The 20,572-nt window shown below is 34.0% G+C and overlaps 1 protein-coding gene across 1 annotated transcript; it reads left to right on the top strand.

Moving 5' to 3' along the window:
• Window positions 1-11,374: 11,374 nt before the first annotated feature.
• LOC143916931 (uncharacterized) lies at window positions 11,375-19,282 on the top strand. Its single transcript, XM_077438221.1, has 2 exons — window positions 11,375-17,631; window positions 17,734-19,282. Exons 1-2 carry the CDS (start codon window positions 12,772-12,774, stop codon window positions 18,031-18,033), a joined length of 5,160 nt encoding a protein of 1,719 aa, XP_077294347.1. The 5' UTR covers window positions 11,375-12,771; the 3' UTR covers window positions 18,034-19,282.
• The last annotated feature ends 1,290 nt before the right edge of the window (window positions 19,283-20,572 follow it).

The following is a 20,572-nucleotide window of genomic DNA, read 5'->3' as shown; positions in this document are numbered from 1 at the left end:
ACTTTTTTTGTCAACGTATAAAATTGTTAGTAATAAAAATAATGGCAATTTTTTGAAATATAAAAAATTAAAGGAATAAAAAAAACACTAAAAATTGACATGTAATCCAATTTATTGAATTATTGATAATGAAATAGGTTTGAATAAAAAGTGAGTACATTCATAGTGTGTGAGTATGAATGTCATACGCAAATAAATCAATTTAATAAAAAAAAGATATAAACCGGAGGAAACTATCAGTTTTGGCCACAACATATTAAAATACGTACAATTCAACGATTTTATTTGTAATGGGAGAGAGTATCCACTGTCTAAATGAATTCGTGGGTGAACAATAGAGACCCTGGATTCGGCTTTTTTTTCGCTGCGCTGGAGGTGGGGAATCTTCGAAAGACAGCCTACAGTCTGAACTGCAGGGTAGTGCCGGATTTTTACCGGCTAAACCCCACCCCCGACCTCCACTGTCTGGGACTCCCTGGATTAGGCTAACAGGACTCAGTAATTGCCCGAACAAAGGATACGCTGGAGTTCTCAAAGAACGGGGTGAGTGCGGGTAGACCTACGTCATACGTGCCTAGACAATAGACACGTCAACGGATCGGGGATGCTATGCTGGGCAATTTATCCTTTATAAGGAGGTACACACGGTAGATAAAGTATTCTGGGGTGAGCAGTGGATCCGTGTGGACTTTTTGAATCGTCGAATACATGTTGTGAAGCGACTTTGGCCTTTCATTTGTATCCTGAACCCACCCCTACGCAATACTATTAATAAAAGCTTTCAACGGGCAGTTCGACTAATCGAATTTGTTCCTAATACCTTTGTTTTATTTTAGTACCAGAGTATCAAATTTTAGTTCAAACTTTTAGCAATTCAATAAAATATAATATACATATGTACTTATACCAATACAAATGAGTTTCATACTGTTGATTTTCTCAACTTTTTGTTTTTAGAAGTTGCTCGATTTTCCTTAAATGTGTGATGTAATCTTAATTGTACAATTTCATACGTAATTTTTTATGTATATTTTTTGCCTACATTCAGAAATGGTCGTTTGTTTAAATGTGAACTGAGAGTACAAAAATTAATTTAATAATAAAATTTCCATTCAAATATTTACCAAAATTCTCAACAAAGCGCAAATTCAAAGCAAAATGGCCGAAATTGAATTTTTATCGTTAATGGAATTCAACAGAGCGTATCTTTGGCTTTTCAGAGCAATGCATTAGATGTAATGCATTGTGCGTATACATTTTTATATCTCTTTAAATAAATTTCTTTTTGTTTAATAATTCATCGTTTGAAAACTTCTCAAAGGCAAAGTGTATCTTATTTTGAATTCGAAATTAACGTCGAGATTACGAAGTTGCCCCTCATGTCGAGAATTAAAAGGCTCTATTGCGATATGTGTATAGCGAGCGACTCGCTCGTATCCAGAATTTAAGCTAATTTACGTAGCTTTCGCATTACACATGGGTATATTATAATACAAAATATAATGTCTGTAGGCGCATAGAACGCTGGCGAAAATTGAGGATTTTCCCCGTTTAAGACTCGTGCTTAAATATTCAGAGAAAATTTCTCTATTGGAAAAATTCCTCATTAACTGAGCATTATCTCGAGTTAATTATTCATGAAATGAATTAGCGCTTTCTCGGCAGAGCTATTTTTCATTTATTAAACGAAAGTTGAAACCTTGAAATTGTAAACGCAAACTTCCTATTTACATACATACATATGTACATACGTACACATGTACATCACATTTTATATAGATTTGTAACTTCTCTGAAATAAACTGAGATGTAAGCTTAATCTTGTTACAATTTTTTCGACAAAAATAACACAAAATAATGAACCAATAGCATTATTCACCTGGTTGACTTATTCATTCTTCACATTTACATATGTTCCCCATCGACCTGTCCAAAAAGTGTGTTCGAAGAATAATTGTGGAATGCTTATCGTAGAAACTGTAAAGCGCATATTTTATCTCTAATTGGTAAGGTTATTTATGCTCACTCTCATTCACAAGATTTATTACCAAATACACGAATTTCGAAAAATACAAAAGCTGTGGAGTCGGTTTAAAGTTTATCAACTCCGACTCCAACTACAAACTCCGGTTTTTAGCTTGAACGATTTTGGCAACATCGATTTTTCTTACCAACGTATAAAATTATTGGCAATGACAATAAAAGCGATTTTCAAAAATCTAAAAGAATTAAATATATCACTAAAAATTGATTTTTAACCCAATTTATTGAATAATTAGAACTGAAATAGGTATAAATAAAAAGTAAGTACATTCATAGTTTATGTGTATAAATTTTATACACAAATATTCAATTTAATAATGATACATAATGAGAAAAAAAAAGTATGATACGGAGGAAACAATCGGTTTTAGGTTATATGTGTCTCGGCGAGCTCCGTCGACTATCAAGGGAGGTATATGTCTGATTTTCGGCGAGCTCCGTCGATGATCAAAAGAGGTAAGTGGGAATTTCGACGAGCTCCGGCAGAGGTCAACGGAGTCCAGCGATTTTGCAAACTGTCACCAATTCATCTTAATATATCAAAAACTTTTGAATATTAGTATTATTTAGATAATTGAAATGGATAACTTTTTGTTTTCGATTCTGACAATTTTCTGGGCAGATTCAACCGATCAGGGGAATGTGCTTAAAAGCCTCCCCGTAGAGATCGTTTGCTTCATTTTCAGGTAATTATCTATTTTTTTCACTTATTTATATTGATGTATCTATTGTTTGTGTATTTTATCTAATAATTTTTCTTTTGTTACAGAATGCTCGACAGACGATCTTTGTATAATGCTTCGATTACTGATTCGTACTTTGCTGAAATCATCAAAGGCGATCGTACCCTCCGAAGAAGATTGAGACGACACATCAACATCGCGAAACTTGACCCTTTAAATGTCAAACGTTTGGAGACGACAAATGGAAAGAGGAAGAGGAAATTTGACGAACCTATTAAAAAGGCTAATTTCACTGCCAAATCATTTTCCGCTACTGGAATCCAAGAACGACCTGCAAAACGCCAAAGATTAGACGATATAATTTGTAATGTTAATAAGAAAATGAAACTGTACCGATTTTGACCATTCAATAAATTGCTTGATTGTATTTTATAATATTTCTTTTGAATACAACCCTGATACCTTACATACATTTAATAACACGTTAGCCAAAAAAAAAACAGAAAAAAAAAATTCGGATGTGACCAACCCACGACATTATTTATGTATTTGAGGAATATAAGAAGGTTACAAAATAAAATTCATATGTACATATATGCACATTCAAATATACCGGCTATGAGAATATTTTCGATACAAAGTGAGTGGAAATGTAGGGAAACTTACACAAGACTTCTTCCGGTCGTCGGATTTTGTTAAAAAAAATTAATTACTTAAAATTACTATTTTATTTTTATTTTATTTTATTTTTATTTTATTTTATTAATTGAAAAATCAACAGACAGGATGTACAGAGATAGGTATAAAAAAAAACAAAAAGTAAATAAATAATATATGTAACATCCGAGTCCAATAATAGATTTTTACAAAAATGAAAAAGATAAATATAAGGAAAACAAATTAAAAAGTAAAGAATAAAGGCATGACAAAATATGTAGTACATTGCATAATTAAACTATAGTATTAAAATATTTGGAAAAGGTTATAAGATAGAATATAAGAAGAAATTGAAATTTACAAATATAAAACAAATGAAAAAGGTAAATACAAAATAAACAAATGAAAAGGAAAAGAATGAAAGCTATAATATGATTAAATAGCACATTACATAACTAAACTAAAGTATAAAAATAATGGAAATATTGGAAAAATAGAATAGGAGAAAAAATGAATCAATCGGTCAAGATTCTCTTGATGTTAGACCTGAATTGATGTAGGGAAATACCAAACAGATCAACCTCATTCAGCTCTCCGTTAAACATACGATAAACGCGCTGCAGATAAAAATATTTTTGGGAATTAGTATTGAAAGGATCAAGTGAAAAGAGTGCAACGCGTCTAGAGTATCGAACTGGGATTCTGAAATTAACCTTATTCAGTAAATCAGAATAATCAAGGAAACCATTTATGAGCTTAAAGAAGAATATAGCATCAGTATGTCGTCGCCTGACAGAAAGATTGTTAAAAGAAAGGATTTTTAAAATGTCGGAAACAGTAGAATGGGTATAGGTAGGAAAAAGGGAGCGTAAGGATTTAATAAATTTAAGTTGAACTTTCTCAATACAATTAATATGGGCCATATAAATAAAAAGGTGACCAGATAATTGAGGCAAATTCAAGGTGAGACCTTACAAAGAAAAAATAAAGTAATTTTAGTACATAAGGATCATTAAAGGGTTTTGTTGAGCGGAGTAGGAATCCAAGAGATTTAAATGCTTTGTTGGTAATAAAAGAAATATGTTCAGAGAAATCTAGTTTATTATTGAGTATTACACCAAGATCTTTAATAGAAGATGACGTGTTAAGGATTGAATGATTTAATTGATATTGATTAGTAATAATTGACTTATTTCTAGTGAAATTTAAAATAGAGCATTTTTCTAGATTAATAAAAAGATCATTATTTAAACAATATATAGAGAATCTATCTAGATCTTCTTGTATCTTATGACAATCGTCTATGGTGTATATAGGTTTGTAAATTTTTGAATCATCAGCGTAAAGAAGTATAGAGGAATGTTTGAAGATGTATGAGATATCATTAATATAGAGTAAAAAGAATAAGGGACCTATACACATCAAGAAGATAAAAATAATTTTAAAGGTCAAAATAAAAAATTGTTTAAAAAAAATTACTGTTACAAATATGTATATATTTTAAATATAAATTTTCACTCAAATACAAACATAAATTTTCAGTTTGCTACGTTCAGGGGTGTGGAAAAAATCGTGTGGTCACAACATTTTTGACTTTTCTAAGAGGAAATAATATCACTTCCGGTTTATTAAATATAGTAATTTTTTTATTTTTATCGCATTGATACAAGGATTATACTTGAATTTTCTCGTGAAGAGCACACATATTTAAGGGGAACAAGTGTGAACTGTCACTTTTGGTTAACGGATGTTCACAAAATTTTATATATGTATGTATGTATAAATTGGTATTAGCTAAAATTCTAGATATGAGATTTTAGTTCAATAAATTTGAAATCTGAGAAAAACATGAAAAAACTTAAATTCTCTAGAGTAAAAGTATAAAAGCAATAATACTTCCGGTTGAGGTAAAAATATTAAAAATATATAAGCGTATAAAATTTATAATTTCTATTACATAAAAAAAATTGGCTGATCCACTGAGCGGTTTGGCAGGTAATTGAATACAAAAACTTAATAAAAAGGAGGACATCTATGTATAAGAGAAGGAACCATTTCCGGTCAACTTAAAAATTTACGTTGTATCGATAAGCATTTCAGTAAGCGATACCAAGTCTTAGTTTGATAAGACTAACGGTGCTCAAAAAATCCACAAAATACACAGACACACGGCACGCGCACACACATTTTTTCTAGATCATGAAAATTTGATGTGACAGTGATCGATTCTGAGTTCGAATCAGTCAAAATCTCGAATTCGAATTGAATGGTCACAAAACTTCATCTATTGTTACTACGAAAATATACGAACGTAGTAAAAATGTGATTATTTTGTTGCTCAGTGTAACAATTCCAAATAAATAAATATGAAATATTCAGAATTTGCTGAAATTTACAATACAAGTATTATATTTATGTATGTATGTATTATATGTATGTAGTAGCTATTTATCATACTCGTACATACAAATGTATACCGAAGATTATCGTGTGAGTTGTAACGCATTCAGTTATTGTATTTGATAAACACAAGACGCTGAATGTACAAATATTGAAAAGCGTTCGAATTCTGTTTACCTAATATCGAAATGTAATGCTGTGCCAGTGTAAACGCCACGTGTTTGCCCAAAGGCTTGAACGCACTTTAATTTGTACACATGCGATCGCTTTTTCGGCGAAATGTTCAGGTATCATAAATATACCCATTTATACGTTTTGAGTAGAAAGCCTTTCGCTTTCCATTTTACTCCCTGGTCGCAACAGGAAGAAATATATCAGCCGCTTATATTTATTTCACAGAACAGTTTTGGCTGTCCGTGAAAAGCTCTTTTCGCGCCAAAGGAAAGTCTCATTCAAATGCAAATACACCGAGCATTTTCTCACAAGCTTATGTAGAAATGTTTTTCATAAGAATATTATATATTGTGAAAATAATATATTTCAAAAATATGGTGCGGCCGAATTAACTTTTCATATAAAATTTAATATATTTTTCATTTGGAAAATATACGCAATTTCGCGATCTTCATAATTTGATACCACGAAAATAAACGGAAATTTAATAAATGCAATGGTAATTTTTTCTTGAAATTTTCTCGTATATGCCCCAGTTGTAATATATTTTGACTAGTTGGAATATATTCCATCTAACTTAGTACCAACTTCCATTATAGTTGAAGTGTGTTTTCAGTTCTAATATATTTTGACTAGTTGCAATATATTCCGTTTAACCCACGTAAGTTGATTCATATGGCGAATTGAATTCCAACTGGTTAAAATATAATACAACTGAAAATACAGTTCAACTATAAGTTGCTACTAGGTTAGATTGAGAGGTTGAGGTTTTGGTAAAAACGTCACCCGACTAGTAAATTAAAATGGAAAGTCAAATTTTTATTTTGAACACATTCTTAGAGTTATCGTAATACGGTAATCATTACCTTGATTCGTAATACCTAGCAAATATTAACGCATTATTGAATTCTAAAGCATTCGTAGAACATCAGAGCTGTCAAAACTCAGCTGTTATATTACAACTGGTGCACATTGTTGAAAGTGTATTTGCGCTTGCAGAGATATAATTTATTAGTTGAATTGCATTCGAATATGAATGATCAAAAACGACAGTTGGAATATATTACAACTGATAATAGCACTTCGACTGTAACATATAATGAATGCCAAATATGTAATATCGGAAAGATATACTTTTTTAGCCAGTAGCATGGCTCGGTGGTTGGGTTTTTGCCTAGCAACGAGAGGCACCAGGTTCGATCCTGTGAGTCGAACTCGATTTAAGTGAATTTATTCTGAGTATATTATCTATAATGCTGCTGCTCAGACTTGGATATTTGTGACTCCAAGTTGATCGTTTCTTATCAGAATTTGCCAATTTTTCTGATTTCATTGTTTAAATGATTTCTCCACTAAATTGGCTAAAAACCATTCTACCTACTATGTCACCACTATTTGAATATGATAAAATGTACTTACAAGTTAAAAAAATCATAGATGTCTCGTTAATTTCGAGTTTTTCAGTGTGTCGTAATTCAGCGACTTATGTAATAAAAATGCTGCATTGTTTGTAATTGGCCAGGAAGGCTCATTGGGGTTTACCTGTTAGACCTTCCTGGTATATACATATGTATATAGGTATGTATGTTTGTAAAATATGTATAAGGACAGGGCAAATAAGATGGTATTTATGATACGAACGAATACGTAATGTTCTGATAAAACGACTCGCAATGAAATTCGATTCGATTTGAAAACGTTAGGTCACCAGGTTATTACTGTCGACTTGTCGGACGCTACATTATCTTTAATTGCCGATTTCGGCCGAAGGGAAGCTTTTTAAATGACAGCTTTTATCTCCGAGTAACCCTTAAACGGCGTGCGTATTTGAGATGGGATTCTTTGATGTCATTTCGTCGACATCGACCGTCTATTATCGCCGAAATTTATTTTCATTATTATGTCGCCGGGCGACGCAATGCATCGGCGCAAAAGAACATGATGAAACAAGCGCAGGGTGAAAAGGGCGTTGTTTTTTCTCTTTTGCTAGAAACCTCATTTAGAATTCTTCCCTCGAGACATCGGCAATTTGTTTAAATATCTGAAAAAATTGAAGCGAACCGCGAAAATAATTACATGTCGCCGTCTGAAAAATTGCGAGAACATCGCGGCGAATGTGTGCACAGCGGGGAAAATCGAGTTTTCCTTTCCGAAAATAAAAAAAAATGAAACTATACAACAGCTCGATTTAGTTGATGTTTATCAGCTTCATTCGTTCTCAACAAAGTCGATTTAAAATTGTGACTTGTATATGCATGTTTTAGAATAATAAACCATATTATCTTAATCGTTGCATCAAAATGCACTATAGCTCGATGGTTGCGTTAATGTCAACCACCAAGACGTCCCAAATTCAAGCCCTTGTTTGACCTAGATTAAAAATAATGTATTCCGAATATTTATGCTGTTCTGCTGGTCAGATTTGGGTATTTATGACTTAAAATCGATCGTTTCCTATCAGTGTTTGATAATTTATCTGATTTCATTGTTGATACGGTTCATCAAATTGACAAACCAACCTAACTTATATTTATCTATATAATTTCAAATTTGTAAATTTATATAAGGAAACGCGTAGCGTAACTGTGAAATATAAATTTTAATAAAAAAAATGTTGCAATCAGTCTAAAGTAGTAAAATTTATATCCCTATTTGTTGTTGAATATGTCTTCAAGAGGGTTTTATTATGAAGCTGCATTAAAATGAGTGTCAGCTGCTAAGAAGAAAATCCCAGAGATAATAATGGAATACTACTCTTATGGGGACGACAGGAACGACTACGAATATGTGATTCAGAAAAATCAAACACAGAAACTGATGAAGTTTAATAATCTGATGAAATGAAAAGAGTGCATACATAATATAATATAAATGCTTTTTAATTGTCATTGCATCTATTTGTTTTTTACTTTATCTATGTACGTAGTAGCAATAGATGAAATTTTGTGATCATGCGAAAATTCGAACTCGATATTTTTCATATTATAAAATAGTTTTATGATTCTATTATTTTAATTTTAAAGTTGGGTTACGTCTTATCATTGATGAATTAATTTTAAATTTTAAGATTTTCTATATATGCGGAAACAAAATTTTTATTTAAAATTGTATTCATTCCATTGTTTTTTGTTTGTTTTGTAATTTTATAGAAAACTCAACTGGACGAATTTACTTACAGCTAATGTATGTACATAGAGTATAATATAATATCATACATATATGCATTTACTTTTCATCTCAAATGTTCTGCATAATCATCTCATTCATTGCAACTCACAATAATGCCCGGACCTAAAAACAATCTTGCGATAAAATTAAGTCCAGAGATATGTACAAAGTCCCAAAGGGTGCATAAAGACATATCAGATTATCGGGCACCGAAGGGGACCTAATTTTAAATGGGAAGAGCGTGCGCGCGCACCACAGTTCAGCTTCCACTATCTCCACGAGAATATCCGGAACATGCGGTGGAATTATAATTCCACCAGAGGTGGCAAACTCGTGTCCCGGTATTCGGTAATTAATTGCGTCGGTTGAATCGCAAGTGTCCCCCTCTTATCGCCGCAGCTTCCACCTGAACAATCCGGGAATTTAGTGTGGTTTTCCATTGTTTTTCTTTGTCGCGTCGACAATGGCCGTAGCTTTTCTCTCGACTTCCGGTCGACATTCAATAAACAAACAGACCGCTCGTACACATCTCCGAATCTTCGATTCTGAGATTCTTTTGTGTCATAGTGACTGGTTTGTGAATCAATCGTCGACGCGGTCGTAAATCGAAGAACCCCAACAGCAGTTAATTTTCCCCCTCGATTTTGGGGGTTCTGACCTTCGTCAGGAGTGTTTCAGTGAATTGTTTTGAGATCGTGACAGCTTCTAGGAATTATTGCATTGCTGTTAGGCACGCTAGGCGGGTTTCTCTACCGTTGTTCAATGGAGGGATCAATTGCAGTCGTTATTTATTCGAAATCTATGGTGGTGCAATTCCACTCAATCACTCCTGAATAGGAATTTCCTTTTTGATTTTAACAAGGCGGTGCGTTGAATTATGGAGCAGTACTGGCTTTTTCCAAGAGATGGAACGTTTAGTACGAAATTTGGTAAAAACACGAATCCAAATTCCGTTGAATAACAAATTTGGTTACTTTAACAGAATCCTGCTACAGTTTAGATACAAACATCCTATATAACACAGATTAATATATGCATGAATGTATTTACTTAAATGTAAGTCAAGCACAAAATTAATATTAAATACGAATAAAGAATTTTTTTCTGATCATTTTAAAAAAGGAAAAAACTTGCTTTTATTTTGAAATCTACATATAAGAGCTTTAAGTATTTAATAAGAGGTGTAGGATTTATTTTTGAATAAAAATATAATACAATGAACTACAGTGATCACGATGCTTTTCCTGTTATAGAGATACATATGTACATATGTATGTATGTTCTTAATCAAATGTAGGCCATTGTAGCGCATTAGGTTCTTCCTGTAAAGCCACAATGGTCCAAAACTACTACTATAAATAAATATGTGAAATTGCACATCACCCTTTTCGTAAAGTTTTTGATCACTTTTCCACAAATATGCGGTTCTACATATTTTGAGTGCCAATCGACTGTGTGACTATTAAGTGGATTATTGGCATAGATTTTGCCGTTTATATGGCTTCAATGAAAACGCTCTAATTAAGCCAATTCGCATGATCTTGTTGGTCGTTGATGTCACCAATGATGATCAACCTCAACTGTTAATAACGCCGTTAAAATTTGACATGAATTTACTCAATTTTTTTAAGCTTTAAAGCTAAATTTAATTTTTTATTTAATTTTTATTCGATTTGTTTACATTATGCAATTGAACCGTTGACATTGACGTAAGTTCACTTTTCTTCATTTCGATAAATATTTCGCAAAACATTAAATAAAAATTGAAACCAGCAGCGTGGACTAGTGGGTAGCATATATATGTACTTTCGAACATAGCGGTCACGGGTTCGAGTCCCATTGATCTGGCCAGACCTTGGTTTGTGAATCCAGGTTGATCGTTTCCTATCCGAGTTTGCCAATTTATATGATTTTAATTGAAACGGTTTCAGTAAATTGCCAACCTTACCCATTTCTCGCAATTTTCGAGTTTCAGCATCTCGAATTTCGCTGATTCGTATAAAAATGCTGAAAATTTTTCCATAAATATCTCGGAAATTTCGAGTTTCTAAGCATTTTGAATTTTGACGATTTACATAAAAAAATTTGTTCCGAAGATGTAAGTTTATTAAAAAATGTCAGAATTTATCAATATATTATATATGTATGTATGTCTTTATGATGCTGTTCCGACTTTTGTAATGACGTGTGGCAAACAGTCTTATTAACTGATTGTCGATTGGCATTATTGACGAGTTGGCATTAGTGTCGGCCCAAGCGGAAATACGCGACGGTCGACAGAGTTCGAGCAGACGGCGTACGGACAACTTGTGTTCCGTACGCTCCGCTGAACCACCACGTGCAAATTTTACATTTCAATAAACTACATCAAACCATTATCGAAGTCTTTTCCATGATGGTCACTTCGAACCGGACACCAGTAACCTAGGCCACAACACCAAACGGACAAACCAATAGGAAAAAACGTGGTCGAGAAAAAATGGATGTCAATTAAGAAATCGGTATCGTTCCTTTGTTACTATCCATACCTTTCCAATACTAATAACATGTTTGCTTCTATTTCAGCAATATATTGATTGATGTACAGAGGTACATGACCGCGTGATTGACGCAGAAAATATATAAATAAAAACATAACCTACAAAGACGCATGGGACACAGAGGTAATCCAAAATTATCGGAACGATCACATAAACATCGTAAAGGATATTCAAGTAAGTGAATGTATTCAATCTCAGGCAATCTGTTCAAAAGGCAATCATGTGGGTAGGTCAGTTTTAAAATATGTTTTAAAGTATAACAATTAATTAACGCGATTGTATAAAATAATATCGCGCTACGAAGGAATGTTTCATCGGTCGCATCGAATTTCGTATTAAAAGTGTAAAATCAGATGTAGTGTAAAATTAGCAAAGCACGTGGAGAATTATACTTGTAGCCCCAAAGTGGATTAAATCAAGTACATACCGGTATATTCATATCGGTAGATCTTTGTTTCTTAATGTGTGTAGAAACACCCTCCCCCCCCCCCCTTCCACGATAAATGTGGAATTATACTTGTAGCCCCAAAGTGGCTTAAACCAAGTACATACCGGTATATTCATAGCGGTAGATCTTTGTTTCTTAATGTGTGTAGAAACACCCTCCCCCCCCCCCCTTCCACGATAAATGTGGAATTATACTTGTAGCCCCAAAGTGGCTTAAACCAAGTACATACCGGTATATTCATATCGGTAGATCTTTGTTTCTTAATGTGTGTAGAAACACCCTCCCCCCCCCCCCCTTCCACGATAAATGTGGAATTACACTTGTAGCCCCAAAGTGGATTAAATCAAGTACATACCGGCATATTCATACATCGGTAGATCTCTTTGTTTCATAATGTGTGATGAAACAGTGGTGATTTAAAATAAATCACAAGACTTGTAGCCCCAAAGTGGTTTAAATCAAGCACCCACCAATTTAGGGTTGTAATTTCTTCCAAAATATGTTGGATAGATTCTGGTGATAATAGTTAAAGTAGAATATTAAGATTCACGGTTAATCATTGAATATTATTACCTTATCTCTACGAATAGTTCAATTGACAGCTATAGTAGAGAACAACTGTATTTATGAGACGAAATAGTGCAACTTTCTGAAACAAATGTCAAGTGCTGAAAACGAGGAAATAGAAGCTTCGACTTCCAAGTCGCATAAAGGTCGAAATCCAACTAGGGACGTAGAACCTATTAGAGACAGGTCAAGCTCTAGAATACATCAGACTCGAAGTCAGACTCAATCGATAGAAATATTAGCGAAGGAAAATAAAGTAGAAGTTATAATGACGTCAATAGAATTAAGGTATTCAGGCGCGGTACAAAGACTAAAAGGAAAAATAGATAAATCCTCCGAATTAGATGAAGGACAGTATCAAACCATTAAAGAAGCATACGATTATGTCCGAAAACTCCATTACGAATATTTAGATAACCTTACAGACATACCGAAAGCGGCCAAAATAGACGAAGAGTACGATGCAATTACAATAACAGTTAAAAATCTTAAAGCAGCATTAGATTGCCAATCCTTTCAAGATAGTAAACTAAAGGTAGAGCAAGCAACAATTAAATTTGCTAGAGATAAGTTACCGACGTTAACCATTCCCACATTTCAGGGAGATCCATCTGAATGGCAATCGTTTCAACAAGCTTTTAAGAATATAATAGGAAACAAAACGGAATATTCGAATGTCACGAAATTGCAATATTTGCATCAATCCTTAATCGGTCCCGCTTTGGCAGCTGTATCAGGTTTAGATATTAGCTCAGACAATTACGAAATAGCTTGGAGTATTTTAGACAAGCAATATAATTTACCAAGACTTAATCTCAAAACTAGGATTAATTCACTTTGTGACTTAAAATTAATCACAAGAGAATCACATATCGAATTGAGAAATCTATTGAATCAGGTAACAGTGTGTATTAAAAACATTGAATCGTTGGGTTACGCGAGAGAAATTTTAGATCCATGGGTAACATGTTTAGTTCTAAGGAAATTACCTTTTAATATAGTAAGAGACTGGGAAATATCGCTGGTTAGCAGAGAAATGCCACCATATGAAAGTTTAGAGACATTCTTGCAGAATAGATGTAATGTATTACAATCTACTGCATCTGTAACTACGGTGAAGGAATTCCCTCATAGTCGTCAAAGAATCATGAGAACTCATGTCGCGAACAAAAACCCATCAAGTAAGGTAAACGCATGCGCATTCTGTCGAAATAATCATTTCATAGGCAAATGTGATAAATTCAAAGCAAAATCCAGTATGGAAAGAAATGAATTCGTTAAATCTAATAACATGTGTTTTAAATGTTTAAATTCATCGCATAAGATAACAAATTGCAAGTCTAACTATAATTGCTTAAGGTGCAAACAAAACCATCACACTTTGTTGCATCAGGACGATACATTTAGTTCCAATAATACGGGAAGGAAGTCAATTAATGCTCATTCTACTCATTTCTCTCAAAGGGAGATAATTTTACCGACGGTACAAGTAGACATTATAACGTCCAATGGAACGGTCGTTAAGGGTCGCACATTATTAGATTCCGGCTCACAAGTCAACTATGTTACCACATCTTTCGCTAAGAAGAATAACTTCAAGTTAGAGAAAATCTCTCAAAAAATTGTAGGTATCGCTAATCAAGAAAGTAGCATTCGTCACATCACCAAGGTGACCATAAGGTCTTCAACCACTAATTACTCAACCAAAGTGTTGTGTTTGGTATTACCAGAAATTACTGGCGAAATTCCAACTGTGAAACTGGATCAACAGTTAATTTCAATACCAGCGGGAATCAAGTTATCAGATCCCCTTTGGAATAAACCGACGCCAATCGATTTCTTGCTCGGCGCCGAGATTTGCGTTCATGCTATGAAAGCAGGAACCATCCAGTTAGGAAAAGGTATGCCTATCTTAAAGGATACCGAATTCGGATGGACAATAGTTGGTCCATATCCCGAAGTAAATAATGCTCCAGGGAAGAGCCACATAGGCTTAAGTCAATTAGACAGTCACATTCAAAACTTTTGGATGATCGACCAGGTTCCTATGGTAAAACATCAATCTCTTGAGGAGAAAAGATGTGAGGAACATTTCCAAGCACACACATCACGAGATAAAAACGGTAGATTTTGTGTAGCTTTACCATATAAAAATTCCCCGGTAGTATTAGGAAGTTCATTACACATTGCGGAGAAAAGACACAAAACTTTGGAAAGACGTTTTTTAGCCAATAATAATTTAAAAATGGAATACAATAAAGTTTTAGAAGAGTACATAAATTTAGGACATATGTCAGAGTGTGAACCTCCGGAGGCACATGAGGTTCATTGTTATTTACCTCATCACGTCGTGGTTAAGGAGTCTAGCCTTACCACTAAATATCGTGTAGTTTTTGATGCGTCCGCAAAGACAACGTCTAATATCTCACTAAATAATATTTTGATGGTGGGACCTAGTGTCCAATCAGATTTGTTAAGTTTACTACTCAACTTTCGACTCCATAAATACGTGATTACTGCGGATATTAAGCAGATGTACCGACAGATTCAAATAGCAGAGAAAAATAAAAATGTACAACGAATCATTTGGCGAACAGATCCCCAGAGTAAATTCAAGCATTACAAGCTTAATACAGTAACATTCGGAACTGCTTCAGCCCCATTTTTAGCTACTAGATGTCTAAATCAGTTAGCAGAGGAGAATAGAAACAAATATCCCATCGCTAGTAAAGTGATCGAACGTGATTTTTATGTTGATGATTTGCTCACGGGAACTAATACTATTGAAGCTGGTAAATTATTAAAGGTTCAACTGGAAACCATATTATTATCAGCCGGTATGCCCTTAAGCAAATGGACATCGAACAACTCCGATATAATCACGGATGTTAAAGCTGACGATTGTTCAGATTTTAACTTCTCTAACGAATCACACAAAACTTTAGGTTTATTTTGGAAACCGCGGGAAGACGTTTTTGTATTTAAGGTTCAAACCGAAGTCGAGACTGAAAATATAACAAAAAGAAACTTTTTATCAGTAATTAGTCAGATCTTCGACCCATTAGGACTATTATCTCCATTGTTAATTAATTATAAGATATTAATGCAATCTGTCTGGCAACAAACCATTGGTTGGGATGAATTCATTCCTCAGACAATCTTCAAAAAATGGAAAGATTGTCAATTATCCAATACAGTCATGAAACTTTATAAAATTCCTAGATTGATAATACTAAATAATGTCATTAATATACAGGCACACGGATTTTGTGACGCATCCGAGAAAGCTTATGGTGCTTGTATTTATGTAAAATGTACTGATCAATTGGGAAATTCCAAATGTCATCTTGTGTGTTCTCGTTCGAGAGTCGCTCCGCTCAGTTTTGTAACTATTCCGCGTTTAGAGCTGTGCTCCGCTATGTTATTATCAAAGTTAATGAAGTCAACAATAGACCAATTAACAATTCATATTAATGAAAAATATTATTGGACGGATTCAACCGTCGCATTGCATTGGATTAGAGGAGAGTCATGTAAATGGACCACCTTCGTTGCCAATCGAGTGGCCGAAATCCAATCAATATCTCAACCCATTGAGTGGTACCATGTCTCCTCTACAGACAATCCAGCAGATTTAATTTCTCGAGGGACTCAACCATCAGAATTAAATCATAATTCGTTATGGTGGGACGGCCCTAGTTGGTTGAAATTAGACGAATCACGATGGCCTCGAAGACCTCCTGAGATCACAATAGATCTTCCAGAGAGAAGGGTAGTCACTAACGCTACCCTTGTGAGGGAAAATAATTGGATAGATAAACATTCTCATCTTCCAAGACTCCTTCGAGTTTTATCATATGTTCGTCGGCCACTAAGGAATAAACAATTAAACGTTAAAGAAAATAACGAACCGTCCGCTTTAGAATTAAAAGATGCTTTAAATAATTTGATAAGGTTATCGCAAATGGAATCATTTCCATTGGAATATCGTTTGCTGAGCAAGGGACATCCAATTCCCAGTAGCAGTAAATTAGCTAAATTGTCCCCTCTATTCCACGAGAATTTAATTTGTGTTGGAAGTAGACTTCCTCTGGGAACAACTCTATCAACGTCACCCATTATCTTGTCAAATAAGCATAAACTTACACACATGATTGTCCGAGATGCGCACTTGAAATATATTCACTTGGGTACTCAAGCCTTACTGTCGTTATTGCGGCAGACCTATTGGCCATTGGCCGGACATAATACTGTCAAAGGAGTGGTGCGTTCATGTGTCATTTGTTTCAGAAATAAACCACTGTCACACAATAGATTAATGGGATTACTCCCGCTTGAACGTACCACTGCGAATTTTCCTTTCAGTCATGTGGGGATAGATTTCGCAGGACCTTTTCCTGTGAAGAGTGGTTGCAATAAGAATTCTAAGATAATTAAGGGTTACGTTTGTGTCTTTGTGTGTTTTTCCAGTAAGGCAGTTCACTTGGAACTTGTCGGAGACTTAACGAGTTCAAATTTCTTAAATTGTTTAAGAAGATTCGTAGCCAGACGTGGCAGGCCCAATACGATATATTCCGACAATGCTACTAATTTTGTCGGTGCAAGTCGTGAACTCGTTAATTTAGTAAAATTAATTTACGAACGTCCTCATGAGGAGAAGCTACTACGGTATGTAGCCTCCGAAGGGATTCGTTGGAAGTTTAACCCGCCAAGGGCGCCTCACATGGGAGGGCTGTGGGAAGCAGCGGTTAAATCCATGAAGATTCATTTAAACAAGGTGTTAAAGGCCACCACCTTAAATTTCGAATCATTTTGTACGGTATTGACTCAAATAGAAGCTTGCATGAATTCCCGTCCTCTTAGTCCCTTGTCTTCGGATCCACTAGACCTTTTACCCCTCACACCTGGACATTTCTTAATTGGCAGATCCTTACTCGCTCTTCCAATGGAGGTTAAATATAACACTAATGTCCATGCCAATCTGCTTCAGATACAATTGACCACAGCAGCATTTTGGAAACGTTGGTCGGCGGAATATTTACATTCTTTGCAGTTACGACACAAATGGAAGAAGGACTCGAGCAACAATCTGAGTGTGGGTCAAATGGTCCTGTTAAAGGAGGAACACATGCTGCCAACCCGATGGGTCTTGGGTCGAGTCACTAAATTGTATCCCGGACCAGATGGCAGAGTTCGAGTCGTCGACGTCTTTACTGCCAGCGGAGAGTTTCGTCGGTCCAGTCATCTAGTGGCGCCATTGCCGATTCTACCACAAGGACCACTTGACAGGAAGGAAGATCAGCAAGAGGGAGGAGAAACAGCAGCTTCAATTCCGTCAACTTCGGTAGCTTAGTTTAACCCGAAGACACTACCCCCAACTCATATTACTTATTAGATGTAATCATGAGTTTAAATCAGTCAATGTTAATAGTAGTACTCCGTAATTCACTTTAATTGTGTTGTGTGTATAATTTAAGCTATTTTCATTTTAACATTCGGCAGTATATATCTCCGAATTTAATCTAATCATTTTGTCTTTATAATATAAGACTTGTCTCATGTCATCACTCGGAAGGATTATATCCGAGTTTAAAATAAACTGTTCAAATTTGACAGTTAAAATTAGATTCATGATTTGTTAATGTTAGTCTCCAAGCCACACTTAATGGAGCATCTTAAATTATTTCATGTCTACTTAATTATAACCTGCCGGGAGTCATCCGCAGGTCTTATGTTTCTTGTTATGAAAACATAAGTTAACTCTTACTGTTTATAGTATTTATGTGAATCATAGAATAAGTAAATATTATAATACTGAACATTTCGATGTAACGTAGAGACATCTATAATCATAGTTCGCCTTCATTTCCTGCTTGTAGGAATGAATGAATGACTTTCCAATTTACTTTTAATTTAGCAATGTTTGTGCTACTTGTTGATGAAATCAAGTTAACTTAGGAGCATTACACTCACTAATCAAGTTTAGTTGATCGGTAATAGCTGATCTGTCTTGACAACTGTAACAGTGTCAACATTGTATTGTCTAAGTTAACATCAAGATGAGGAATGCTTAAGTTTTAAACCATATACAGTCCACTCTCTCTTCTTTAAAGTAAACTTATCTTGTAATGCTTATTCACAGCTTCAAAGGAGATTTCAAAAACTTTAATGTAAATAGAAACAACATTCACCAGAGGTATACCTATAAGTTGAAATATTACTGAACCAATAAATTGATTTTATCCTCACACTGGATGAGGCAAAGGTTTCATTATTCACCCTCTATTTAATTATTTTAAGAGCTATGATTTATTGTAAACGACTCGTCAGTAATGCTGTAACTCTGTAGAATAACTGTATTGTTCAACAGTTTTCCTATGTGGGACTATGTTCCGACTTTTGTAATGACGTGTGGCAAACAGTCTTATTAACTGATTGTCGATTGGCATTATTGACGAGTTGGCATTAGTGTCGGCCCAAGCGGAAATACGCGACGGTCGACAGAGTTCGAGCAGACGGCGTACGGACAACTTGTGTTCCGTACGCTCCGCTGAACCACCACGTGCAAATTTTACATTTCAATAAACTACATCAAACCATTATCGAAGTCTTTTCCAGATGCTTTGTTAAAATTATTCTAAAAATTGTATATCGATGTTTGTAATTGGCCAAGAAAGCGCATTGGGGTTTACCTGTTAGGCTTTCCTGATATATGTACATATATACATACATAAATATATGTTTGTAAAATAAAAATAAATAATATAATACAAGCTTGTAAAATCAATATTGAATTTTAATACATTCACATTTCCTATAACAATTAAATTTATATCGTTGAATAATATATGTATACATATGTATGTAAAAATAAAATATATAATGTTTTGCGACATTTTCTCGTGACGGAACACCCCACATGAAGTTTCTTTAATGTAGAATTATTATTACATTTATACGATGAGGTGAATTATAAAAAATAAACTACTAAAACTGAGTTGAAATTAAAAAAAAATCGTTAATCGTTAATATAATAATAATTGTACATACATATGTAGTAGTTACGTAGATCTATGTATTACTAATGATGACCTTTGAAATCTTCCGGCGTCTTGTATAAGTCAATGAATAATATGCATCATACTTCACTAAAATCGATGGGTATAAAGTAAATGTACACGAAAGTATTTTTTTGTCAACTTTTGGATGAAATCATTTCCGGATATGTATTATTTATTTATTTATTTAATAGTTTTGGACCATTGTGGCATTACAGGAAGAACCTAATGCGCCACAATGACCTACATTTGAAAAATATATAAAAACATAATATAAAAACAAGTAAATGGTAAATAAAGGAAAAAAGAAAAAGCAGAAAACATGGTAAAATAAAATAATAAAAAAAAGTAACAAAAGGAAAATAATACATCATTCAGAGAGAAAAAAAAATAACAAAAGTGTAAAAATTAAAAATAAAATCCATAAATCCCATTCTTTGTTTACACTGAACAAAATTAAAATAGCATATAAAAATATACAAAGGAGAAATAAAAAGTAAAATAAAATAAAACAAAATATAAATAAAAATAAAATCACAGCGAGGCCCAAATGGAAGAGAGTAGATTAAGATTCCACTCATTCATCACATTCAAATTAAGAAAGTAATGATATATGTTTAATAATATCCGATAATCTACGTTCAAATTAATCATCACATTCAAATTAAGAAAGTAATGATATATGTTTAAATAATATCCGATAATCTACGCTCCCCAAGGTGGAAAATATCACATTCAGGGACAGCAGCAACGATTTCATTGAGAAGTCGAATAGCTCTTGGAATAGGAGCCATTCGAAAAAGAACTGTGCGAGCAGCAGGTACAACCATCAAA

Source organism: Arctopsyche grandis, chromosome 9 (assembly GCF_051622035.1).
Source record: "Arctopsyche grandis isolate Sample6627 chromosome 9, ASM5162203v2, whole genome shotgun sequence".
Taxonomy (NCBI): domain Eukaryota; kingdom Metazoa; phylum Arthropoda; class Insecta; order Trichoptera; family Hydropsychidae; genus Arctopsyche; species Arctopsyche grandis.
This window is presented reverse-complemented; position numbering and strand designations above follow the sequence as displayed.